This window comes from Eubalaena glacialis, chromosome 10 (assembly GCF_028564815.1).
Source record: "Eubalaena glacialis isolate mEubGla1 chromosome 10, mEubGla1.1.hap2.+ XY, whole genome shotgun sequence".
Taxonomy (NCBI): Eukaryota; Metazoa; Chordata; class Mammalia; order Artiodactyla; family Balaenidae; genus Eubalaena; species Eubalaena glacialis.
The window spans coordinates 67,723,803-67,750,301 of record NC_083725.1 but is presented as its reverse complement, the minus strand read 5'-3'; the positions used below and the strand labels follow the sequence as shown (position 1 = coordinate 67,750,301).

Below are 26,499 nucleotides of genomic sequence, written 5' to 3'. Positions count from 1 at the left end.
TGGTCGGCCCTTTGGCCAGTGTGGGAAGCCTGTAAAGCATGGCCCTTCACAACCTCACGCCGTCCTCAAAACTGTCCCTGGAGGAAGGAAACTCCGCTCTCAGAGGGCCAAGCTCACATACAAACCCAGGTCTGCCTGATGTTCTCAACCTCTCCTCTTTGAACCCTGAGCCTCTGTGTCCAGTCCTCTGGGGGAGCCTGGCAGGATGGGGTGGGCACCTGAGCTCCTGGCGGGACACCTGAGTGTAGCGCAGGCTCAGCCACTGGATGTGGCCTCTCCGCAGGCTGGCAGCTGCCTCCTTGGAGCCCGATGTCTGCTGAAAGCCAGGAGCCACCTTCTGCACGAAGGGCCTCTGCCTGTTAGGCAGCCACAGGACCTGCAGGCAGGAGAGGAGCAGCCTCTGATTTCCCTTCTGTAAAATGGGGTTAGGGTGTCTATCCCTCGTGGAGCACCTGGAAGGGTTAAAAGAGGCGGGACCTGGCACGCAGTGAAAGCTTTCAGGTAGTAATCATCTCCGGGGGATGACTTGGTCCCAGCCAAGGCTGGGAATTGCTTTGGCAACACCTCAGGAAGTTTCCCCTCCAGACCCTAGTCCGGACAAGACCGATAACGCCCCAAATGTCAACTACTGTGCATGTGGCCACCAGCGTCTAGTGTGCTGTCGTAGTTGGTATCATATTTTTCTGATCCCCAGGTATCATGTAGGTAACACTTCACGGAAGTACCATGTTCCGAAGAATCTGGCCCTGCTCCTGCTCTTTGTACATTTTATTTTTTTTCCTTTGTACATTTTAAACGACTTTCTTGTTTCCCTCTTGGCCCCACGATGACCCTGTCAGGGAGGCGTGGGGCATGCTACCCTCATTTCACAAATGTGGAACCCTGAGGTCTGGAGAGGGGACACAGTGAGTTTACTGCTTGAGCGGGACTCCAGGCAGGCCTGGTCTCCCTGCGGGTGGGGCAGGGCTGGGCGGAGCTCAGCGCCTTGGGGACAGAGCTGGGTGGGACTGGGCTGCAGGGCCTCACCTGGTGCCGGGGGAAGCCCGAGCGCAGCAGGGCCTCCAGCGTGACGTTGAGGAAGCTGCCGCGGTAGGGGTGCTCCCGCGGCGGGTCACGCAGGTGGAGCAGCAGCGTGGCATTGCCCTTGGCCAGCTCCAAGAGTTCCATTAGGCTGCAGATGGACTGGTTTTGGGCCTCCCTGTGGTCGGATGGTGACAGGGAGCTGGCCGTCCAGAAGGGGTCCGTCTGGCAGAGACAGGGACACACGTGGTTGTCTCACCAGTCCTATGGAGCCTCCACATGCCTACCTGGCTATGGAACTTGGAGACGACTGAGCTGCCAGTGTCGGCTGGTGTGTGCAAGTCAGGCACATTGAAGGCTGGGGCCCTGTGGGACCTCTAGGAGAACCCAACCATAACCTCTCTATCCCAGTCTGCTTGCCAAAAGAATGATTTGCTTGGAACATATCCCAGACCCCAGTCCATTTTTCTCTCAGTGGCATTTCAGACCAGCGAACCAACTTCCTCTAGAGTTTTACAGTGTTAACGATTTTAACTATTAACTATTATAATCAAAATCAACTTCTTCTGGTAGGGGAGGCAGAACCAGAACAAGTAGTGACAGCCATGATATCTGGGCTGCAGTGGCAGGAGCCCAAGGAGGCCACCAACCAGCCTGGCTGTGAGTCAAGGAAGCTCGGCGTGTGAAGGTCACCTGAGCTGAGGGCTGCCCCTGGCCCTCTCCATGGAGTCCCTGACCATGCTTTCCATGCCTAGGACTGGGACAGGTGCTGCCAGACCTTCAGGAACCACTGGCCAGCATTGAGCCTCTGCAGCAGGGTCCAGTTGAGCATGGAGGCGGGCCTGCGGGCGAGCTCCGGGAATTCCTCCTCCACGTTGGTGGTGCGGCGCAGGGTGGCGTCGTGCATGAGGAAGGGCACGCCGTCCAGGCTGTGGGAGGGTGGGGCCACGGAGTCAGCGCCCACCCAGGTCCTTCACCCGCTCCTCCCACACGCTCCTCCCCACCCACTTACACCAGCCCACCTAGGGACCCAGGCCCGCTCTGCACCTCTTTGGGCCTCAAGTTCCCCATCTGCATAGGGAAGTCAGTGGGCGGTAGGCAAATCTCTCAGCTCTCTCGGAGGGTCAGATGGGGGTGGGCACTGCTGAGGAGGGAGGGCTGAGCGTGTTCTCTCAGCAACCCTGGGAGGTAGAGGCTATCTCATTTGATAATGGGGAAACTGAGGCTGGAGACAGAAGTATCAAACTCAAGGCCTACCAGCCAGTAAGTGGTGGAACCTGGCTTAGAACCCAGTGCCTGTGATGCCATAATGAGAAGAGTGCAAATGCAGGCCCCTTTGACAAGTTCCACCCCGCTATCATCCTGGTCTACCCCACTGCTGGGACTGCCAGTAGCCCCATAAGGTGCCTTAGCATGAAACAGTAAAAGGCACCTGTGCTCCCCCTCCTCAAGGCATTTTTCTACCATCTGCTAGAAAGTTTTGATAAATACACAATTCTATAATGTCTACAATGGGAACGGTATCCTCACACTGTGGTACCCCTGTTCAGTGCCCTGCCCCCCTCCCCTTCTCAGACATGATGTTATCAGATCAGTATGGACACTTCTTGCCCTTTATACAAACACATACTTATATATCTACATGTAGAAATTGTATAGATCACTTTTATGTGGTCTTTAAAAATATAATTGACATCACCGTGAACGTATCACTCTGCACCTTGCTGATTTCACTCATCAGAGTGTTTGCGCTCCACCTTGCTGAGCCATATAGATCTAGTCTTTCCATTGAGTGGATCTGTGGCAGGACTCCAGGTCCCCACCTCCACCCTGCTTGAATCAAGTGTCTGTTTTTTTCTCTATTTTATATCCTGGAGTATGGCACAAAATCTATTTGCATAAACATGGTGCCTGCCCTGCAGTGGACAGTCCAAGCCTCCGCTCTTCCATCTCTAAGACTCTGGGACCAAACAGGTCTCCAGCAGAGACCCGGGTGTGGTTGCATGGAGGAGGAGAAGAGGTGCTGTCCTCCCAAGCCCCACGCTTACCTGATGGTGACGTCAGCCTGGAGTCCATACAGCTTCTGCTCTAGGGCCTTCCTGAAGGACATCAGCGTGTGCTCTGGGGCCAGCTGGGGAGGAAGGTGGTGGTGAGGGAGAGCCAAGCTTTAGCTCAAGCGCCGCTCCCCAACCCACAGAAAATCTTCCACGTTGGGAGGCTGGGGTAGACCTGGTTCTAATTCCCACTCCTCTAAGCAGTAGCTGTGGAGCCCTGGACATCCACGCAGCTTCTCTGAAGCTCAGTTTCCTCATCTGTTAAATCATGCCTACCTCATAGATTTTTTTGGTGGGGGGGAGAGAGAAGCAGGGATGGTTAGTGTTGATGTATCTAAATGTGGGGGGGTGGAGGCCTTTTTTACAGTCTTCTGCCTCTATGCAGTCTTGGGCTGGGCTGAATGCCAAGTTTCCTCCTGCTTATACCTTGAGTCCAGGTGGAGATCCCCAAGGGAGAAGACAGGGTAGATAGCATGGCAGAGTTTCAGTGGGGTGACTGGTTTCTTCATCTATACAGATATGACAAGACCATCTCCTAGACTGTTATAAGGATTAAAAGCCCCTAGCACCTTGCCTGATATACAGTAAGTGCTTAATAAATGACAACTGTTACCCTATAACATATACAACAGAAAATCCTAGTTCTAGTCCTGACTCTGCCATTAACTAGCTTTGTGACCTTTGGTGCATCTCTTTATCCTATGGGCCTCAGATTCCCCATTTGGTCTTTGGCGGTATATGTACACTGTTCTCTGAGTGTCCTTCTAGTTGGGGGAGTTGGGGTTCTGAGTCTCCCTAGTTGTTTGGTCTGATGATCCTGTCATACCCGTTGCTGCCACTGGGGGTCAGCACCATACCAAGGACTGGGCTAGGACCATGTGCAGTGTGGGACGCAAGACAGGGAAGACTTCTGGCAGTGAGGGATGGGTGGAAAGGGCTCCCATGGCTCATCCCATTCTCACCGAGACACGCTCATTCCCATCTTCTCTTCCTCCGGCCATGCTGTTCCCCAGCACATAACACACTCCCCTCCTCTGGGAAGCGGCCTGGCATGGCAATGGCTTTGAAGCTGAGAAGGAGCAATTCCCCTTCCCAGTCACCAACCTGGGCCATCACACCTCACCTTCTGGACCTCGGTTTCTTTAGCTATAAAATGGACTAATATTACCAAGCTCATAGATGAAGTAACAGACGTCAGCAGTCTCTGAAATGTGAGTTCCTTTCTTCCCCTTTCTGCAGGGCAGAGCAGCCTTGGGGGATATGCTGCCTTGTCTCCCGGTCAAGTGGGCTGGGTGAGACCCCACAGAGGCATCCAGGTGTGGACTTGGTGGGGTTCCTGCTCAATCACCTCTAAATGCCCTGTGGCCAGGCGTCCCACAAGTGACCACCAGAGAGGTACCAACACCCGCTCCCACGTGGCAGAAGGTAGACTGTGGGTAGACACAAAGAGCGTAGCAGGGGCTATGAAGACCCTTGGGGGAAGGAGGAAGTGTTTGGGAGGGGCAAAATCTCTTTTCCGGAGGCTTTTTAAACTCAGATCTCCCTGCGTTAGGTGTTGGCCTCCTTGAGAAAGAGGGTTGCTACTGCCTCAGGCCTAAAGGCAGATGGGGCTATATTGTCAGAAGTGTGCATGTGTGGGTGTGGTAGTCACAGACTCATGGTGGTGGACCACTGTGGTTAAGAGGCCCAACTTTGGAGTCAGTCTGACCAAATATTAAAGTATGCACACATGCACAGGCCACCCACATAGGAAGGACACCCCCGCCCAGGGCACACAGATACCGTCTCCAAGACAGGGATGAGCACTCGGGCTTACCACACACAGATGTGTGGACCCAGAGTCAAAACCTCCCGCAGGCAGACATATACAGGTGTAGACACTGGTACTTATGCATTCACAGTGACACAGGGAGGACTTGTGTCAGACACCCACACCAGCCCCTCAAGGGTTGCACCAGGATGCAATCAGCCAGATGCACAATGGGAGAAATTCTACAGGACAAATGACTCAGTTTCTTCAACAAATAAACAGCATATGGGGAAAAAAAGGGAGGGAGATTATTATAGACTAAAAGATACTTAGAAGACATCCCAGCCAGCTGTACCACGTGGACCCTGTTTGGATTCTGATTTTTCACAACTCAACTATAAAAAGATATTTTTGAGATGAAGTAAAGCTGAACACTGATTCAGTATTAGATAGTATTAAGGAATGGTTATTAATTTGGTTAGGTGTAATAGTGGCAGTGTGGTGTGGTTCTGATTTTAAAGTCTTTATGCATTAAAGATACATCCTGAAGTCAGCATGGATAAAATGATACAATACCTGGGATTTGCTTTAAAATGTTGAAGCAGGGGGAAAGACAAAGCAGGGCGATAGATGAAACAAGAATGGCAAAATGTTGATAAATGGTGAAGGTGGTATTGGATTCATTATACTATTCATTCCCCTTCTGTGAATGTTTGAAATCTTTCTGCTAAAACAACAATCCACATGGGGCCACCTCACTCCTTCCCTTTGCCCCCGCTTCCTGCCTCAGCACACCCCACCCTCTTGTCCTGTGGCCTCCAGAGCAGGTGGGGTGGGTAATACGGGTCATGGAAAGAAAAGCAGCTATAATCTGGGGCCCTGCCTCCTGGAAGGCTTTCCTCCTAATTTATCCTCACAAAAGCCAGCAGCAGGGAGGCTTGGAGGGGACCAGCAACCCCCCAGACACACGGGCAGCATGTGGCAAAACTGGACCCCAAATCCAGATCCTCTGACTCCAGAACCATGGCCTTTCTAGCTGGTTGCCTCCGAGAGGTGCCGGGAGCAGCATGGGGTGTGATGGGAGGGCACCAGCGTCCAGCTCAGGGGCGCAGGTCTCTGAGCCTTATCTAGGAAATGGGCACAATAATGGTGATTTGCAGCCCCGTCCGACGTGACGCCTCCTTTAAATGCTTACTTTGTGAGGCCCCCTAGACTACCCTGAAATTCAATGATACCATGGAACTCCCAATTACTGCCAAAACCAAGAAAAAGCTCTCATAGAGCCCTCAAGTGCTCCCTGGTGGTGATGAGTGGTACTGCATCTGTTGAGAACCAACGTTCAAGGCTTCCGTAGGTCAGGAAACCCAGTCTAGAGAAGCAGGAGGGCTTGCCCGAGGTAACAGGAAAGCATAACTCTTACTTTCTGTGAGCCAGGCTCATACCTGGGCACATCACACATGCTAACTCTTGCTTCCTGTGGCCATACGGTGCAGACACTCCCATCATCCCAGGGGACAAGATGAGGAAACTAGGCACAGAGAAGATAGAATAGGCCCTGACTCCCACAGCTGCCAAGGGGCCTGGACGCCTGGCTCTGGAGCATACTCCCTCGAGGGGAGGGCCTCCTGCGGGGTCACAGGGGTGGCAGAGAAGGAGCAGGTGCTGACTTTGACTCCTTCCACTCTCCATCTCACCCCGGTGCAAATGTTTTCCTTTAGCAGTGGGCTCAGAGCTGCACCCAGCTCTCTTGCCTGCACAGCCTGGAGGGTTTTTCTGCTGCTTTGTCCCAGCCCCCGGGCCCTGCTCCCCTCCCCACACCCAGCATCTCTCTCTCTCCTGGGCCTTCTTAACCTACAACCTGGCAGTATCTGGCCCTGGCCTAAAACCCTCCTGCATCTTTCCAGGGCCCTCAGGATGAAAGTGAAATCTTTCAAGCAAGATGCCTTCAGGCTCTTCAGGACTTGATCCCATTGAAACTCTCCAGCCTTTTCACCAATCCTTTCCATTAAACCCCTCCCACACCCACCCCCCAACACCACAACCACCAAAAAGGGCTAAAAATTGTGGCTGTTATTACATGTATTATATACATTTCCCTGCAAGCTCCTCCCTACAAGGAGATAGGTTTTTGCCTGTCTCCCCTCTGGAGTGGCAGCTCCACCCACCCCTCACCCCAGTCTTTAGGGCCCACAAGTGGCACTCACCATGGGGGCCCCGCGGTGGCCGATGAGGGCAGGTTTGGGACCCAGGTCCTTTTTCTCCATGATGCAGGGAGAGGAGATGGTGAGAGGGGCCAGGTAGAGGGCAAACACCACGGTGAAGAAGGTACTGAGAATGGCCATCTGGGAGGCTGCAGACATGGGCCCAACCATGAGCCCCGGGCAGCTTTGCAGGGCATGCTGCATCCCTCCTCCCTCCACTTGTCAGGACCCAGATGCTTTGAGGGGACCCTGCACCAAGAGGATCCCCCATTCTTGCTAGGAAGGTGAACCTGGCCTCTAACTCACACACACATGTAGAGACACAGAGGAAGAAACATGCAAGGCCGAGGCTGCAACCTCTGTGGAACCTGCAGGCCACTCTGAACCGGGACTCCCCACACTGACAGCAAGAGCCGCACCGTATCCCCAGGCTACCTAGGTAACGTCCAGGTGGGGGCAGGACAAGCTGGCCTTGGTACTTGGAGCGCACGGAGGGTAGGTCCTGCCCAGTCATACTTACAGGATCGCTCTGCACGGGCGAACTGTCCTGCCACGATCCAGGAGAGTGCAGTCACGGCGACCAGAGCCCCCACGTGCAGGAACGGCGCTGTGCCCTTGTGTGCAGGAAGGGGCAAGAGAGACTGCTGGCTCCCAGCTGTGCCCAGACCCTCTGGTTACCAACGTCCTTACGGCCTGTCTCTATCCATGGGGCAGGCAAGTGTCTCCATTTTTCAGTGGAGGAAACTGGGAGTCCAGGTACCCTGGATTGTAGCACCCTCCCTGCCTCTGAGTTGCTATGTGATGTGGACCCCTCCCTACTTCCTCTGGACCTTGATCTAGAGAAATGGGAGTGACCGTAAGGCACTGTCTTGTTTTGAGGGTCCTGGGGAAGCAGCCACCCCGTCCCCACCCCCACTCACCTGCAGGGAGATCAGCAGCACCTCCCACTCGTCCTCCCACAGCTGGGCCACAGCTGACATGGCCACCACTGTAGCCACCAGGATGACCACCAGCCCTATCTGGAAGGGGAAGAGCCACCAGAGGGTCAGGGCAGCATCAGAGCCCCATCGGCCCAAGGGTCCCCAGTGTGTCTGAGAGGGAGAGCAGAGGTAGAGAGACACAGCGAGAAGCTGAGAGGCGGAAAGGGGAGAGTAGAGAGTACAAGAGAGACCGACAAAGCAGGGCAGAGGCAGGCACTGAAAGAAAGCCAGAGGCAGCCATGCAGAGGACAGTGAGAGAAGCAGAGGACAGTGAGAGAAGCAGAGGCAAGAGAAGGCAGGTGGACCCAGTGAAGAAGGGACCGCAGGAGAAATAGAAGGGAGGGTGGAGAGAAGACAGGTGGGCTGGAGCTGGGGTAAGGTGGGATCATGGCCCCAGGGCTCAGGGTGTGAGGAGGGAATACACTCGGCAAATGGGGGGCCTCCCTGAGCCCAGCAGGTCCCGTCCCGGGCCTTGCCCAGCTACCTTTCATCCAGTGTGACAGGTGAGGAAACCAAGGCTCCCCAGGAGATGGGGCAAAGGGGGACCTGCCCAGGTTGCAGGGCAGCAGGCTGAGGAGCCAGGCCCTCTGCAGGAGGCTGACACCCAGCCCGGCCTTCAGGCTGGAGCGAGCAGAGGTGAGGCAGGGGTCTGCCCCACACGCCCCGTTGCCAAGGCCTGCTCTCAGCCTCAGCCTCCTAGCTTCCAGCCTCTAATGTGTTATGGGCGCTGCCCTCCCAGAGGAAGTGAGGAACACAGCTCTGATGGAAGACCAGATGGAACCTTCATGGGACGGAAAGCTTTGGGGACAGATGGGATCTGAAATATGTCATGTAACACAAGATGCTCCCCCAAACTAAGTAATGCCTGGTTTCTGGTTACTCAGTCCCCCAGGGTCCCTGCCTTGGGCCCTGGATCTCACTCTGCCCAACCTCTCCACACCGCCAGGCCTGCCTCATAAAACTCAGGTCACACCTCTACCCCGAAGCCTTTCGCAGCCCCCCGCAGCCCCTCTCTCCATAGGCGCCTGCCAAGACCGCCACATCCGGCCCTCCTGACTTCCTACTGCCTGCTCCCAGCTGCTCTCTTTGCCAGCAGGGCTCTCGCCTTCTTTTTCTTCTAACAGTGCCTTTCCTGGAGACAGCAGCATTGTGAGAGCCCTCTAACGACCAAACAAGCTCTAAATTGAGTTTCTAGCTCATCAGGGCAGAGACAGAGGCTGATCCATCTTCGTTCCCTGCCAGGCAAGGAAGATTCATCCCCGTCCGGGATTAAGTTTGCCTTTGGAGGTTTGTCGTTCCAGCCCATCAGCCTGGAAACAAATGTTCCAATAAGAAGCAGTAATAAGGCTGAAATGGATAGGAGCCCTTACGGACTGTGACATGCCGGTCCAGAGGACACGGGAATGAGAGACATGAAGGTGCATGGAGGGCCCGAGTGTGCCTGGCTCTGCGGGAGGCACTCCGCTTGCTCTCCTGTTTATCCTCGTAAAATCCCAGCTGAGATGTTATCATCTTCATTTTACACATAGGAAAATGGGGCTCAGAGAGCCTAAGGGTTTGCTTGGTCATGTAGCTTTGAAGGGGGGCAGATTCAGAAGCAAACCCCATTCTGCCTGTCTCGGAGGTCGTGCTCTTTCTGGGATGTCACATTGCAGTGGAGGGAGCCCACGAGTGTCCTAACCATCCCTGAGCATCCTCCCAACCCCCCCACCCCAACACGCAGGCTCCCTGCCCCCTGCTGCCCTCCAGGCCATAGCAAGCATCTCTGAAGGGTCACCTCTGAACATTTTATTACAGTATTTAACTGCTAGTGGAAATACTTGTAATAAAACTGATTTCCAAGGATCCTAATGCAATTAAAAATTTTATCCTCTCTGAATTCTGCAGTGGCTGTAGTGGCAACCTTATGCTCCACAGCATTACTGCAGTGGTCAAGTTCTGTGGGATTTCCCCACACACACCGTGTCCTTAAGCAACGATAACAGCCCTGACTCCCAACAACTCTACCACCCTTCCTCAAGTCTGACTGGAAAGGATACATCCCACCCAGAAGGCCCAGGGGAAGCCTCTGAGAAAGCGGTCTCTGGTTTTCTGTGCTGGAGGCACTGTGGTTTGTGACGACGGTGGGAGGGGTGGAGGATACAGGAGCTACGTCCGTTCATTCAGTGAGCCTTGCCTGGGTGCTGGGACCCGGAGGAGCTGGAAACCAGCTCTGCCAACAGGTTGGCCTCTTGCGGGGGTAGCTGGAATCTGGGTTCTGTGGTCCAAGTGGCAGATTGGCCCAGGGTTCAGCGACCCACTTACGTCACATCCCTCGGTGACTGTGCCTAATGGGGGTGGTTAACTTCTCAAAGCATGTTTCCTGAGCTGTGAAATGGGGAGAGTGAGCGCCTACCTGAAAGGGATTTGGAAAGATAAATGAGAAATGCAAGAGAAATGCTCAGCACCATGGCTGGCACCAAAATAATAAGTGCTTACTAAATGTTAGTGGCATAATTTTTAATTTTTAAAAGTGGACATAATATCAAATAAACAGGATTATTTCAAGGAGTAAATGAAATACAGTGTGGAAAGCACCTGACATGTAACCCAATAAATGATGGTTGTGGCACCGTACCTGACACGCAGGATGAATGTGCCTTCCTAAACCGCAACTAGAGGGATAGAGGCTAGACACCAGGAAGAACTGTGGAGCCTGGGCCGGTTGTTTCGAAGGAAGTCTGGATTCACTGGGGGTGCTGATGGGGACGGCCTAGGGAGGTGGGAGCTGTGATCAAAGCCCCTCACAGCGGTGGCACCTGAACTGATGCTGGAGTGGTAGGTGGGGTAGGAGGGGGGGTATCTCAGGGAGACCACCTCCTATTTACTTCAAAGCCTCCAAGTACCCTTCCACCTTCTTCTTCACGTCCTGGACCCCTGGACTTCTCCTGGAGGCTCACCTGGGAGGGGTTTCTGGGAAATAGGAGCTTTGGGAGGACCGGGGAGGAGGGGGAAGGGCCCCAAGTGGACATCCAGATCCACTCACAGTACCCAGCCTGCCGCAAATAGCTCCCTCCCTGCACTGCCCAGAGGCCCTCTGTCCTCCAGCCCTCCCCTCCTCAGGACTCGGGGGGAACTGGAGACTCTCAGAATAAAGACTGTGATGAAAACATAGCATAAACTATATAGCATTAAGTATGGTACTGGTATAGGACCAGAGAGATAAATGAAAGTAAATAAAAAGCTTAGAAACAGATCTAAATACATAAAAATATTTAGTATATGATAAAAGTGGTATCTCAAATTAGAGTGGAAAGGATGGATTACTCAACAGAGAGCTGGGAACACTGAGAAGCCATCTAAAAAGCACAAAGTAAGATCACATTGTACCCTAAAATAACTTCCAAAAGGACAACAAATTTAAATGTTAAAAAAAGTAGAAACATAATTACCAAATGATACCACAGAGAAATTTTTTATCATCTTGGAGTGGGAAAGACTTTTCTGATACGAAAGCCAGGAGCCATAAAAGAGATGACAGAATCCCTAAGCATAAAAAATCCTTAAGGATAAAAAAATTCCTGTGGCAAAAATACAACAAGCAAAGTCAAAAGATGAATGACAACTAGGAAGGATGATTTGCAGTTCATCAGCCAAAGGCCTCATTTTCCAAATCTATAAAGAGCTCCTGCAAATTAATAAGCAAAAAGCAAATCTCACCGCAAAAAGGGCAAAAGATGTGAAGAGACAGTTTATAGAAAAGGAAATGTCAATGACTTAAGCAGATGAAAGATGCTGAACCTAACTCATCATAAGGGAAATGCAAATTAAAACTACACAGTATGGAGGGACTTCCCTGGTGGTCCAGTGGTTAAGACTCTGCGCTCCCAATGCAGGGGGCCCAGATTTGATCCCTGGTCAGGGGACTAGGTCCCGCATGCTGCAACTAAGACCCGGTGCAGCCAGATGAATGAATGAATGAATGTTTGGGACTTCCCTGGTGGCGCAATGGTTAGGAATCCGCCTGCTGCTGCAGGGGACACGGGTTCAATCCCTGGTCCGGGAAGATCCCACATGCTGCAGAGCAACTAAGCCCGTGCACCACAACTACTGAGCCTGCGCTCTAGAGCCCGTGAGCTACAACTACTGAGCCCGCGTGCTGCAACTACTGAAGCCCGTGTGCCTAGAGCCCGTGTTCTGCAACAAGAGAAGCCACCGCAATGAGAAGCCCGCATACCGCAACGAAGAGTAGCCCCCGCTCGCCACAACTAGAGAAAGCCGGTGTGCAGCAACGGAGACCCAACGCAGCCAAAAATAAATAAATTAAAAAAACAAAACAAAACAAAACCCCAAAACTACACAGTATGGACATTTCTTAAAAAACTAAAAATAGAGTCACCATATGATCCAGCAATCCCACTCCTGGGCATATATCCGGAGAAAACCATAATTTGAAAAGATACATGCACCCCAATGTTCATTGCAGCACTATTTACAATAGCCAAGACATGGAAGCAACCTAAACGTCCATTGACGGATGAATGGATAAAGAAGATGTGGTACATATATACAATGGAATATTACTCAGCCATTAAAAAGAATGAAATAATGCCATTTGCAGCAACACGGATGGACCTGGAGATTGTCACTCTGAGTGAAGTAAGTCAGAAAGAGAAAGCCAGACACATGATACCGCTTATGTGTGGAATCTAAAAAAATGGCACAAATGAACTTATTTACAAAACAAAAATAGCGTCACAGATGTAGAAAACAAACTTATGGTTACCAAGGGGGGAAGGCAGGGAGGGATAAATTGGGAGATTGGGATTGGCATATACACACTACCATATATGAAATAGATAACTAATAAGAACCTACTGTACAGTACAGGGAACTCAATACTCTGTAATGACCTATACGGGAAAAGAATCTAAAAGAGTGGATATATGTATATGTATGACTGAATCACTCTGCTGTACGGCAGAAACTAACACGGCACTGTAAATCAACTACACTCCAATAAAAATTAATTTAAAAAAAACACTACACTGAGGTACCATTTTCACCCATTGGGACTGGCAAAGTCAGGAAATCCCTGAACACTTCATGTGCAAGGGTGATTTTATAGGCACAATCATACATTACTGAGGGAGCATGAATTGGTGGCATCTGGCAAGGAGGCAGTTTGGCAGGAACTATCCAAATTACAAAAGCACACACTCTTTACCCAGCAATTCCCCACACAGGTCACTGCCACATTGTGCAGCCAGTGAACTGAAAGTTAACTGGGATGTTGATCAGGCCCATCAACGGGACTGGCTAGATACCTCGGGAGCTAGGGATTAGATGGTGGGACAGGAGCAAGGGATGGACACCGATGGGAGTGCTCTTATTGTACTGAAGGGGAGGGAGCTCCAAGAATTTTCTGTGGGGAGAGAGAGCGGGGAGGGGCATGATGGGGGTAGGGGATTAAGAGGTACAAACTATGATGTATAAAATAAGCTATGATGATATATTGTACAACACAGGGAATGTAGCCAATATTTTATAATAACTATAAATGGAGTATAACCTTCAAAAATTGTGAATCAGGGGCTTCCCTGGTGGCGCAGTGGTGAAGAATCCGCCTGCCAATGCAGGGGACACGCGTTCGAGCCCTGGTCCAGGAAGATCCCACATGCCGCGGGGCAACTAAGCCCGTGAGCCACAACTACTGAGCCTGCGCTCTACAGCCCGTGCTCCGCAACAAGAGAAGACACTGCAATGAGAAGCCTGCGCACCGCAATGAAGAGTAGCCCCCGCTCCCGGCAACTAGAGGAAGCCCTCACACAGCAACGAAGACCCAATGCAGCCAAAAATAAATAAAAAAATAAAATAAATAAATTTTAAAAAATTGTGGATCACTATATTGTATACCTGTAACTTCTATAATATTGTACCTCAACTATACTTCAATAAAAAAAAAATACTACCCCAAATTTTTTTTCTTAAGGTGCAAAAGAGAGGGTATAATAGGCTACTACTTGTGTTTAAAGAAAAAGGAAATGTGTGTGTGTATGTGTGCATATATATATATATATATATATATATATATATGCACACATACACACACACATTTGTATGTACTTAAAATATCTCTGGAAAGATAATAGGGAGATTTACATTTTGTACTTCTTTGTACCTTTGTAATTTTGAACCATGTCAATGTATTAATGGTCAAAAGTTGGTTAAAACAAAACCAAAAAGAATAAGAATTCCTTAAAATCTTAGAATCAAATGATAGAATCTTGGAAACAGAAGGGTAGAATTTCCAGCCCCTGTTTGAATACTGAGCCCCAGGGACCTCCCTCCCTCCAGGTGCAGTGGGTCCAGCTATGGATCAGCTCTGCCTGGAAGGACCTTCCTCGTGCTGACATCTCTTGGGAGGGATCAGAGGGGAGAGGGAGGCAGGACTGGCACCCTGGGAGCTGGCACCAGTGCAGATGAAGCGACCTGAGCCCCCTTCCCTGAGCCCCCTTCCCCCAGAAGACTCCGTGCACTGATCTGCTGCCCTGGCTGGCTCGGGCCTCCGGACGCCTCTCCACTGGGATCAAGCAGGTGCGCCCTGGCCTGCTGAGAGCCAGGCGTGCCCCGGAGGAGGTGGCTGCGGTGTGTGCCAGCCCCACCTGGGGTGCCAGCGGGTGCAGTTCTTTCAAAGTGTCAGCTTTGTAGCTGGGAGAAGAAAGTCCCTCACAGAGGGGACTTCAGAAGCCCAGAGGAGATCTTAGGAAAGAGTGACAAGCAGGAGGAAGGTGGGAGGGGACCAGAGGCGGCTCACTGCTTTTTTTTTTTTGGCTGCGTTGGGTCTTTGTTGCTGCGTGCGGGCTTTCTCTGGCGAGTGGGGGCTACTCTTTGTTGCAGAGCATGGGCTCTAGGTGCGTGGGCTTCAGTAGTTGTGGCACGCGGGCTCAGTAGTTGTGGCTCGCGGGCTCTAGAGCACAGGCTCAGTGGTTGTGGCGCAAGGGCTTAGTTGCTCCACAGCATGTGGGATCTTCCCGGACCAGGGATCAAACCCGTGTTCCCTGCATTGGCAGGCGGATTCTCACCCACTGCGCCACCAGGGAAGTCCCGTGGCTCACTGCTCTTCATCCCTCCAAGATTTCAGTCCCCTGGGTCTAACTCCTCAGTTCCAGATCTCAGAGGCCCCCTGGATGCCCACAGGCACCTCCCGCTCCACGAAGCCCAACTGGAGCTCACCACGTCCTTTTTCCGGTTCCTGCTTCGTATCTTTCTAGCTGGAAGTGAGCGCCTCCCCTCAGAGTCACTCTGGACCCATCTCATGGGCTCGTGGTTATTTCTGGACATTCCTGCCCCTTCCTAAATGGCATGCTCACTCTGAGTCAGGCTCTAGGAAAAGAGGTGGCCTGTCCTTTCCTCCAAGGCCCAGGTGTTCCTGGGAGGGAGAGGCTCTCTCTTGGTCAGCTCTGTGCCACCGCCACCCCTGCGCCCACTAGGCCCTCAGAAAGAGCAGGCATCAGCCACATGTATTCAGCACCATGCGTGCCACGAACAGTAAGCAAGAGAGCCAAGGCTCTGGAATGTATGAAGCCTCTTTGCTGGGCCCAGTCCTGCGTGGGGCACCAGGGACACGGAGATGGAAAGTCAGTTCTGGCCTGCACGGAGCTCCCAGACCAGGCAGGGCTGGGGTCAGGGAGACAGATGGAAATGGACAATGAGATGTCAGGACTGTGGCAAGGGAGCCTGAGAAGTCTTGTGTAGGTGGGGAGGAGAACCAAGGAAGGGTCCAGAAGAGAGAGAAAGGGAGGAGTGAAGGGGTAAAGCAGAGAATAGGCAGACATGCTGGGAGGGCCTGAGATGTCTCATGTGGCAGAAGCTGAGGGTGACAGTCCCATGAGAGCAGTTGGGAGACCTCAGCTGGGGCCAAGTCACGCAGAGCCTTAATGCCGGGTGGGGGAGTTTGGATCACCCTGGGAGCAATGGAAGTGGTGGGAAGGGCTTTAAATTGGGAAAAATATCACTGGATCAGAGTTTTAAAAGGAGCTCACTAAAAAGGAGGAGAGGGTGAGACTGAAGGCAGAGCCAGCCAGAGGGCCGGAGCTGTGACCTGTGCTGGTTAAGTGCACGACTACAGAGCTAAGATCCTGGACCCTCCACTTATTAAGTGGGAGACCTTGGGTGAGTTACTTAACCTCTTTGTACCTCAGTTTTCCCAACTGCAAAATGGGATCATAACAGTACCTAACGTCGCAGGGCTGCTGTGAGGGTTAAATGAGTTAATATAGTCTAGACCGTGAGAACAGTGCTGGGCACACAGTGAGTTCTCAGTGTTAGCTACTAGAACAATTATAATCACGATGCAGGAGAGGGAAGATGTGTCCGGGTTCCTCCTCTGCTGCTGCGGCCTCTGGCCTCCCCGCTCCTCCCTAAGCCCCCACGGAGGCAGCCCTTACCTTGTGCAGCCAGTGCAGGTTCATCTGCTGCCCCACGGCAATGTGACATAGTGCCAGGACCTGAACAGGGGGCCCACAGGGCTAGAGTCAGGCACCAGGTGTGACCTGGAGGTTTCTGCCAGTTCCCCAGACGCCCTGCTCCCCACTGCTCTCTGGGCCCGGCTCAGCCAGTCAGCAAACCTCCCTGAAGGCGATGGGAATGCCCAGCCCTGCCCAGCCCAGCCCAAGCCTGGCCTCCTCCCAGATTATTCCAGGCCTCCAGGCTCCTCCTCCTCTAGGATTTTTCCCTCAAGAGGTCACTGGGCCCTGCTTCACTTGGACTGCCTAATTAATGTTTGGGGAGTTCCAGGCTCCAGGATTCTGAAGCAGACTTCAGCCTTGTCCCCCAGGATGCCCCAGTCCAGCCTGGGGACTAACCTGAGTCTGAGGGAGTAGCGTATTGGGAGCAGGAACCAAAGCAGAAGTTCCTGGAAGAGGAAGTCTACAGTGGGGCCTAACGGTGGGATGCTCCACGGGGTCGGGGGAAAACATGCCAGGATGGGGCAAAGCGAGAGGACCTCCCACCTTGAAGGAACCAAGCCCCAGCAGCCAGGAGAAAAGCTAGCTGCCCATCTCAGACCGGGGCGGGCCCCTCCGTCAGCCCAGCACAGGCCAGGTCTCCCTTCCCCTGGGCACAGGGCCACCTGCCCTCTGAGACAGCCCCACATACCTGGAGGCCTGCGACGTAAGTGAAGGCGGCTGCTGTGGTCATGAGGATGGGCACGGACCAGTCGCTCCAGGAGCCCGTGCGGTTGTAGAGGTACCTGCCAGGAGGAGAAGGGGCAAGGGTCACACCTCCACCAGGGAGCCAGGACGCTCCCTCGGGCCGGCCAGCTCTCAGCTCTCACGCGGCCCGCTCAGTGACCCGGCCCTGCCCACTCAGTGAGGAGGTCATTGTCTCCCTGGTCATAGGTCAGCCTCTGGATGGCTCACGGGGGACACCTGGGCATGCCAAGAAGCATGAACAAGAAGACAATTCCCCTTAATTCTACTGCACAGAAGTAACCATCACCAAAACTTTGCTGACTCCTTCCAGTGGGTTCCCCCCTCTGCTTATATATATATGTATATGTATATATATATACATATATATATATATATTTTTTAAGAAGGCTGCTATTTTATAAATTTATTGTTTGTTTGTTTATTTATTTATGGCTGCATTGGGTCTTCGTTGCTGCACGCAGGCTTTCTCTAGTTGCGGCGAGCAGGGGCTACTCTTCGTTGCGGTGCGCAGCTTCTCATTGCGGTGGCTTCTCTTGTTGCAGAGCACGGGCTCTAGGTGCTCGGGCTTCAGTAGTTGTAGCACGCAAGCTCAGTAGCTGTGGCGCACGGGCTTAGTTGCTCCGCGGCATGTGGGATCTTCCTGGACCAGGGCTTGAACCCGTGTCCCCTGCATTGGCAGGCAGATTCTTAACCACTGCGCCACCAGGGAAGCCCACCCCCCTGCTTATATATTTGTGTAAACAGCAAAGCCGGGACCCCGCTGCGTACAGCACAGCAGTCAGATTTCAGGCTTTGGAGGGAGGCACGCGCAGATTCAAATCCCCTGGCTTGCAGGACTCTGTGGAGGTGACAGGCTCCCCTGACTCTAAGATGCCATTGATTGTGACATTCATCTCAATTTCAATGTTAACATGTGAAAAGATGAGGTCTTAGGATTGATAAAATGTAATACCTGACTTCCCTGAGCCTTAGTTTCCTCACCTACAGGATGGGGATAACAAAGTGCCCTTCACAGTGTTTCCTGAGGATGAAGTGAGGTGAGGAACATGTAAGTACTCAACTCTCTGCTTCTTATTAACACAAGCATTTACTGAAGTCACTAAAATCCTGAGGAAATGTGATTTTTTTAATAGTCACGTGGTCTTCTATTGAATTAATGTACCATATGAAGCCAACTTCCTACTAACGACAATTAATAGTCTCCAATTATTCACTATCATAAATTAACAGTTTTTTTTTTTTTTGCACATACCTTTCTGTATTATTAATTATTGCCTCAGGATAGACTCCTACAAATAGGATTACAGGGCCAAAGGGAATGAACTTTTTTTTTTTTTAATTAATTAATTAATTAATTATTTATTTTTGGCTGTGTTGGGTCTTCGTTTCTGTGCGAGGGCTTTCTCTAGTTGCGGCGAGCAGGGGCCACTCTTCATCGCGGTGCGCGGGCCTCTCGCTGTCGCGGCCTCTCTTGTTGCGGAGCACAGGCTCCAGACGCGCAGGCTCAGTAGTTGTGGCTCACAGGCCTAGTTGCTCCGCGGCATGTGGGATCTTCCCAGACCAGGGCTCGAACCCGTGTCCCCTGCATTGGCAGGCAGATTCTCAACCACTGCGCCACCAGGGAAGCCCCCAAGAATGAACTTTTTAAGGCTCCTGATAGATGCTGCTTAGTTGCTCTCCAGGAAGACTGAACCACCCATATCCTCCCTGTACAATTGGGGAAACTGAGGCTCACAGAAGGCAGCAACTTGCACATGGTCGTCAGAGAAACTGAGCCGGCGCCAGGCAGTTTCAGGCCTGCTGCCGTCTTGGGCCTGGGCAGGGGGCTGGGAGGGGACACCAGGAGGACACTATGGGGCATCTGCCCTCCCCTGGCCCTCACCCTCAGATCCCAGTGGAAAATCTGTTGGGGAAACTGAGGACCAAAGAAGGGCAGGCCCCGGCCCTGGTGACTACTCCTGCAAAGTGTTCTGGCTCCACTTGTCTCTCCCTTTTGGCAGGGAGCGCCCCCCCCCAGATGGCAACAGCCCAGATGGTCCCTTCCTGGCTTTCCCTGTCTAGCCCTGACCACCTCGGTCTCACTCACCTTCTCTTGCTTCATGAGCTATCCCCGGAGACTCTCTAGACCCTGAGGACCAGGCCAGGGGCTCCTGAATCCCAGCACCGACTCCAAGAAACTGAGGTGACAGGGTGAGGGAGCTGCAGGTCCTCAGGCCATCCCTAAGCCCCAGGCAGCCCTTCCCTCTGCAGCCTCTTCGACAGGGCAGGCATCCATCCTCTGCTTGAGCTGCCCGGTGACAGGGAGCTCACTCTCTGGGCAGAGTGGGGTAGCTCCGTGGACAGCATGATACAGTCAGGGAGGTTCAAGTCCCTGTGTCAGATCTGACTGCATCTTGCTGTGTGACTTTGGAAAGGCTATTTAACCTCTCTGAGCCTCAGTCTCCTCGACTGTCCCCAGTATGTGCATTTGGCACCAACTGGTTGTGTGGCCCTGGGTGAGTCCTACCCCTCTCTGGGCCTTAGCTTCTCCTTCTGTACATGTTGGGGGTAGACCATCACGTGGGCAGAAGACCTGCAGTTCAGCAGAACTGTCTAAGGTCTACAGTCGAGGGCCAGCAGAGAATGTTCCCATTTGCCCACAGCAGTGCCTGTGCTTTGGATACCTGAAGGATGAATAATTGATTTATGGCATTTAATAAAGGCCAGGGGCCACCTCTGGGACTCGGCTGGGGCTCCGGCTCATCTTGCTGGGCTGCGGCGGGACGGCAGCCGGTCCTTTATTGCGCTCATTAATAACAGAAGCACAGCCTAGTGCCATGCAGAGGGGAGTGGATGCTCAGGCTCCATGAACCGAATCTTAGGATCATCACAAAATCCTAGAACCATAGCCCATCAGAAGCCCAGAGTCCAGAAATCCTAAATTCTAACATAATGGCAGCTGGAGATTCGGCCTCCCAGGAAGCAGCCCTCGGGTTTAGGTGAGCTTGGAGCCCTCTCATGTCCATCATCTTATTTCATCCTCAGGAAGACCTGATGAGGTCAGTTATTGAGGACTCACACTTATGTGCCCATGGTCACACTGAGCTGAACTTCTTTTTTTTAATTTATTTATTTTAAATTAATTAATTAATTTATTTATTTATTTTTGGCTGTGTTGGGTCCTTGTTGCTGGGCGCGGGCTTTCTCTAGTTGCAGTGAGCGGGGGCTATGCTTCATTGTGGTGCACGGGCTTCTCATTGCGGTGGCTTCTCTTGTTGCGGAGCACAGGCTCTAGGCATGCGGGCTTCAGTAGTTGTGGGACGCGGGCTCAGTAGTCATGGCTTGTGGGCTCTAGAGCGCAGGCTCAGTAGTTGAGGCGCACGGGCTTAGTTGCTCCGCGGCATGTGGGATCTTCCCGGACCAGGGATAGAACCCGTGTCCCCTGCATTGGCAGGTGGATTCTTAACCACTGTGCCACCAGGGAAGCCCCTGAACTTCTAACCAAAAGGAAAAGGCAGCACTGGATGGAGAGGGAGCACTGGCTGCCAAGCCCCAGCTCTGCCCCCCAACTGGTTGCATGAACGTGGGCCTCAGTTTCCACACCTGTCAATGGGGGAGTTCCCACTAGAACCGAGGGAACGTCCCCTCCTCTGTGCCTTTCACTGTTTAACAAAGGCAGACAATGGGGGAGCGGGGGTGGGGGTGAGGAAGAAACAGGTGCCCTCGTGCACCCGGGTACCAGCCTCAGCTCTGCCCTTGGACCCGAGGCTGCTGTCCACAAAGGACCCTGAGCTTTCCTAGAACCACCTACCAGCCCTGCCCAAGGCCCTGCTCAGGGAGCTAGGAAGCCTGGGGTCTGGGGCCACCTTCTCTGCTGAGGCCTTGGTCTCTGGGCCTTGGAGTCCTTGTCTACAAAGGGATCCAGAGGTCCCAGCCCCCAGCTGAGCCCTGCTCCCACCTTACATTCCGATTTTCATGAGAGCAGCACGAGGAAGGAGTTCTCTGTTCTCCCCAGCTGGTCTCAGCTCCTCGCTAAGCCTCTGTTCTCTCCAGAGGACTGTGTCCCCAAGGCTATACAGAGATTTGGTGGCCAGTGGTGGCAGAGCCCTGAGGACCAGCCTGGGAGAGAGACTCAAACCCAAGCCCTCCCCCCACCCCGCCCCGTCTCAGCCGCCGGATGACCAGGTCCCAGGCCCCCGCCCCCTGATACCCACTCACCAGTTGAATTCATCGTAGTCGTTGTGGACTTCCCACCAGAAGTACAGCCAGGTGAGCGTGAGGCCGAAGGTGAAGGTGAGGAGCAGGAACCAGAGGCGCTCCCACTGGAGGGGCCAAACGAGGAAAGGGGTCAAGTGGGGCAGGGATGGCCCCTCAGGCCACCTCCACCCAGAATCTTCCCACCCCTCCCCCTTTGTAGCCCAACTGCCAGGCAGGGATTACTGCCCTCTTCACACGGGTGGGGACCTGAGGCTCAGAAAGGGAAGTGACCTATCCAACATCACTGAGCCCAAAGTCACAAAACAGTGGGGAGCCAGAGCTGGGCCCTTTGTGCTGCAGCCTGAGGCCCTTTCAGTGTGCACCAGTCTCCAGGAGCAAAGGCCATATCTGCCTAAGCCTTCACACTGGGAGGGTGATCCGCAGTCTGAGGGGTCACATTCCTCACCTCCTTCCCTCCTCACACACACCTGCAAAGTAGGTGTTCTTCCTCACCTCTGCCCCCTGCTACACGGAGGCCCAGAGAGGTGAAGTGACTTGCCCAAGTCACACAGCAAGTTAGAAGAGGATTACAGAGCAGTGCCCCAGTCTCTAGAGTTGAAGGAATGCGGTGTTCTACAACCCCCAGCAGGGGTGGCCTCTCTCTCCTGGCGGGGGGGTGGGCGGGGGGTTGCTGACGCCACCTCTGCTGCTTCCCGAGAGGTCTGCAGGCACTTCCGCTGGGCCCTTGGGCTCATCCCTGCTTTCATCTGTCCCCTTATCTCAGAAGCACAACAAGCTTGGAACATCCTGCTCTCTGGGAAACTGCTGAGATCATCAGTACAAACAACAGCCCTTGAGGGGAAGTCAGTGCAGGAGACAACCAAGACCACCCTCCACCTTGAGGGGCTGGAGGGCTTGGAGGAGCTCAGCATCTCTCACCCAGCCACTTCCTGGGCCCCTTGCCGGGCTCCCCGCAGCTTTCCGGGCTTCTCTGATCCTTCCTGCGCCGGACAACCAGCTTGGAGCTACGGTTCTAATCCCAGTTTAACCTCTTGATGGCTCCATCTAGAAAGCAACCGCTCTCTGGTCCATAGGGCAACCCTCCTCCTCCCTGAGGCCTGCCCTGTCGCAGCAGGGTGAATCCCATCTCCTCAGAGCTTCCATAACTGTTGCAACCATGTCGGTTAAGGCACAGACTCTGCAGTTCTAGAACTGTCCTTCTATATGTCGGTCCCCCCTGCTACACTGTAAGCACCTTGAAGATCTGGGTGCTCTTCATATTCCCAGGGTAGGTCGCAACTTAGGAAAGATTCGATAGTGGGATGGCAGGTGAGCAAAGATCCTCTCTCCTACTCTGGCATGAGTATGCCCACCCAGGAGAGATTTCACCGGGGGCTTACCACCCTACCCCCACAGAGGAGCCCTTGGTCTTTTGTGAACCCCGAGCCAGCAGCGGTGAGTGGCCATCTGTCCACAGAGCTCACTCTGCCTCAGCAGGTGCGAGGCCTCTGGCCACAGGACAAGGTTCTGAGAAGGGCCCGGGGGAGGGGTAAGCCTCCGCCTATGATGGGTCCTGTCCCAGGCCAGCAGCATGGAGTCCCGTGGGACCAGGGAAATAGCTGCAGGGACAGTGGCAGGTAGAGAACCCACCACAGGTGCCGGGGGGTGGGGAATGTCCTATGGTGATGTGTGATGCAGGACCCAGGAGCAATTCTGACAGGTGGCCAGAAAGACCGCAGGTGTCAGGAGGGCCCGCAGCACACAGGGGTCCTGTGCACTAAGGGCCACGGTCCTCACTTGGCTGGATCCCGAGAGTGGGGCAGGGAGGACAGGGCAAGAATGAGGGGCTACCGCCCCTCCCTACCCCTGGGAACCGCAACAAAGAACTAGGACCCCCATTATTGGAACCAGGCATGAGCTGGGGCTGGGGCCACCCAGGGATGAAAGTCCCGGGAGCTGAAAGCCAGAGGTCCCATGGCCACAGGGAGCCTGTACATGGGGATGAAGAGGCCCCATCCACAGTAGGGATGGAGGGGGCAGGTCACTCTAAGAACAATCAGAGGAAAAAACTGAATGGCAGGGGCTGGAAGAAAGGGGAGGAAAGGCCAGGAACTGGGGGAGGAAGTGGCCTGGGGAGCAGCTGCACTGACAAAGAGGCTCCAAATGGCACTAATGGTCCTTGTCAGGGCGTGTTACAGGAGAGGGGCCTGAGCCAGCTCCGCCCCCCAACAAGTCAGCCTGGCCCTGCTCCAGAGAGGCAGGCTGTGAGGCCACGGCCATGCTGGCAGGGATGGGGGAGCCACTGGCCCTCCATCACCTCCCAGTCTGTACAATGCCTGGGTATTTATCCCCAACTCAGAGCAAACAAAGACACCAAGACTCAGAGAAGGGCCACCACATATGGCTGAGCAAGAAGTGCCAACACTAAGAAGTGCCACTCACATCATGGTCACCATTGATGTCCTTATTTGTCATGACAGTTTTCTAGCAGATAACAGTCAAGATCCCTGGGGAAGGGGCACTCTTTGCTAATTTGCACAGAGGCTCAATATGGATGAGTGGAGGTGAGTCAGAGGTTGAGCAATGTATACAAGGTGACCAAGTCAGGGAGCAGTGGAGGTGGGGTTGAACGCAGGTGCCCCGGCAGGAGGCAATCCTCTGCCACCCCCTTGGGAACCAGCCCCGCACAGCTCTCCCAAAACCCGCCCTTGCCCTCTGGGACCCAGGCATGTTAATCCCAGACCCAGCTCGGCCCCCTGAGAGTCCTTTATCCTCTCTTGCTGGAGTCCACACCCTAGGCCAAGCCTTCTTCTCCTTCAGGAAGCTCTCCCATCCCTCCTGCTCCCAAGACCTCCTTTTCTTTTTTCTTTTCTTTCTTTTCTTTTCTTTGTTTTGGCCATGCCGCGTGGCATGTGGGATCTTAGTTCCCCTACCAGGGATCGAACCCATGCCCCCTGCAGTGGATGTACAGCAGGGAAGTGGAAGTCTTAACCACTGGACCACCAGGGAAGTCCCAGGACCTCCCTTTCTTAACTGCTTCTGCACAGACTCTTGGTACCCATCAACTTGACTGTCAATCACATTCCGAATTGTGGCGGTGGAAAGAGCCCAGGCTCGAGAGGGAGACAGACCTGGCTCTGCCACTTGGGTGAGTTACTTAACCCCTCTGAGCCTCAGTTTCCTCACCTATAAAATGGGAATAACACCCCCTACTGTGGAGGGTTGATGTTCAATGAGGTGATATACATCAAGCGGCACACAGTAGGTGCACACTAAGGGACAGTTCACTGGGCTATGGACTCCTTCAGGGCAGGGATGGCTGAGGTATCTCTGTGCACCCTGGGCCCACATCCCTCGGATCACAAGGCGGTGCTCAGACATGGTGTGAGGAACAGAAGAAGGTGTGGACACGGTGGGGATGCAGGGGGGTCTCAGGGCCACCAGTGTACAAGGACATCATCCAACCCCAGATTTATCCTCAGGCGAAGCCTGGGGTCCCCAGGGAACCAAGGGAAGGAGCTCCCATTGTGACACCACAGCCCCTTCCTTCCAGTCTTGCAGCTGCCTGGGAGTAGGATGATGGTCAAGGTGCAAGGAAGAAGGGCTGAGGGCAGCTGGGGAAGGGGACGGGGCCTGGCTGCGGGTGGGGCAGGGGGCTCCATCCCTGTTACAGGGGTGACTGTGGTGGAGAATCCCAGAGGCCCGGCCCCATCCCGTCTCCTCCACTCTTGCCCCCACCCTCCAGGAAGACGAGACCCTCCATCCCACACCGGGCAACCGTATGCCAGTTTCTCCTGCTCACTGTCTCCCGTTGGCTGTCACGTCTTCTCCTCACCCCTCTTGTCTCTGTCGCACCCCCAGCCTTCTGCATTTAGAGGAGAATGTGTGTGTGGACAGAGAGCCTATTAGCAGCTGGGGCTCACGGGGTCACAGAGCGCTGCAGCCACAAACCCCAGCCCCGCACAGGACGCGTGGGCGCAGGCCTCGCTGCTGCCGCGTGCTGCCCGCTGTGAGCCGCTGCCCACCCCAGACCGTGGCCCTGGGCCAGCACACACACAGACACTGCTCACGCTGCTGGGGTCCCCCCGGGGTCTGGAGCACCTCCCCTGGGTCCCCAGAATTGACCCTGGAGACTGAAATCTGCGTCAGGACGGCTCCTGAGCGCGAGCCGCCTCCCCGCCCTTGGTGCCACCATGACCTCAGGTTCACCGGCGGAGGCAGAGCTGTCTCGCTGGACTCCTGTTCCCTGCCTGTCCTCCGGGGCAGAGACCGCCTCCGCGGCCTCCAGGACAGGACCTTGCCCTGCTTCTGCTCCCACAGCTCCAGAGACGGGCACTCTCCCTGTGGGTGCTGCCGGGCCCTCCTCTGGGCTGAAAATTCTTCCCTCTGAGACAGCAGCCGGATAGAGGCAGGCTGTGTTTGGGAGTCCAGGAACACTGGGTGTGACTGGCCATCTACTAAATGGGTGACCTTGGAGAAGACGTTGCTTTATCCTCCCTGAGCGCCGGCTTCCTGCTCTGTAAAATGGGGACGGCAGTGTTGGACAGAAGTATCTGGCAACGGCAGGGTGTCAGAAGTTGTTGTCCTTGCCTCCATCCCTGCCTGAGGTGCAGCTGATTTCTGCCTCCTTGGCTGCCACCCTGCAGCTGGTTCTCTGACACCACAGAGAACAAGTCCAGCAAAAGGGCAAGAACACTGGGGTCAAATGACCAGGGCGTGGGGGAATACAATCAAGAGCTGGATTTTCATTCCCCGCCCTCTACCGCTAGCCGCCTGGCTGCGGGCCAATCACTCAGGACCTCAAGCCTCAGCTTCCTCCTCTCTTCGTGAGGATGACATCACCTCTACCTCACAGGAGGACTGCCAGGCTCAAATGGGATTACAGATGTAAGCTGCCAAATCCATGATCGTTCCTGTAATTATCATTTCGTGTCTGACAGCCCTTTAATTACCTGAAGACAGTGATCAAGTCTTCCCCGCCCCCAGCTCTACATCACATTTCCCCAGCTGATGAAGACAGCCAAGGAGATCACCTCCTCCCAGCCCAGGGTCGGTAACCGGGTCAGGGGGATGCAGAGGCCAGGCCCAGCTCTGCAGGCTGCAGTCCTAGGAGCCAGCACGGCT

At 53.8% G+C, this 26,499-nt stretch overlaps 1 protein-coding gene across 1 annotated transcript in view; it reads right to left on the bottom strand.

The window, feature by feature from the left end:
• GDPD5 (glycerophosphodiester phosphodiesterase domain containing 5) overlaps window positions 1–26,499 on the bottom strand; it is a 91,561-nt gene that overhangs the window by 8,251 nt on the left and 56,811 nt on the right. The window contains exons 4-13 of the mRNA XM_061204124.1: window positions 21,397–21,500; window positions 17,144–17,237; window positions 16,435–16,494; window positions 7,946–8,044; window positions 7,546–7,639; window positions 7,029–7,174; window positions 3,069–3,151; window positions 1,799–1,949; window positions 1,027–1,245; window positions 219–376 (exon numbers count right to left, since the gene is read on the bottom strand). Of these exons, the coding sequence (XP_061060107.1) occupies window positions 219–376; window positions 1,027–1,245; window positions 1,799–1,949; window positions 3,069–3,151; window positions 7,029–7,174; window positions 7,546–7,639; window positions 7,946–8,044; window positions 16,435–16,494; window positions 17,144–17,237; window positions 21,397–21,500 (1,208 nt within the window). The remainder of the gene's footprint in view (window positions 1–218; window positions 377–1,026; window positions 1,246–1,798; window positions 1,950–3,068; window positions 3,152–7,028; window positions 7,175–7,545; window positions 7,640–7,945; window positions 8,045–16,434; window positions 16,495–17,143; window positions 17,238–21,396; window positions 21,501–26,499) is intronic.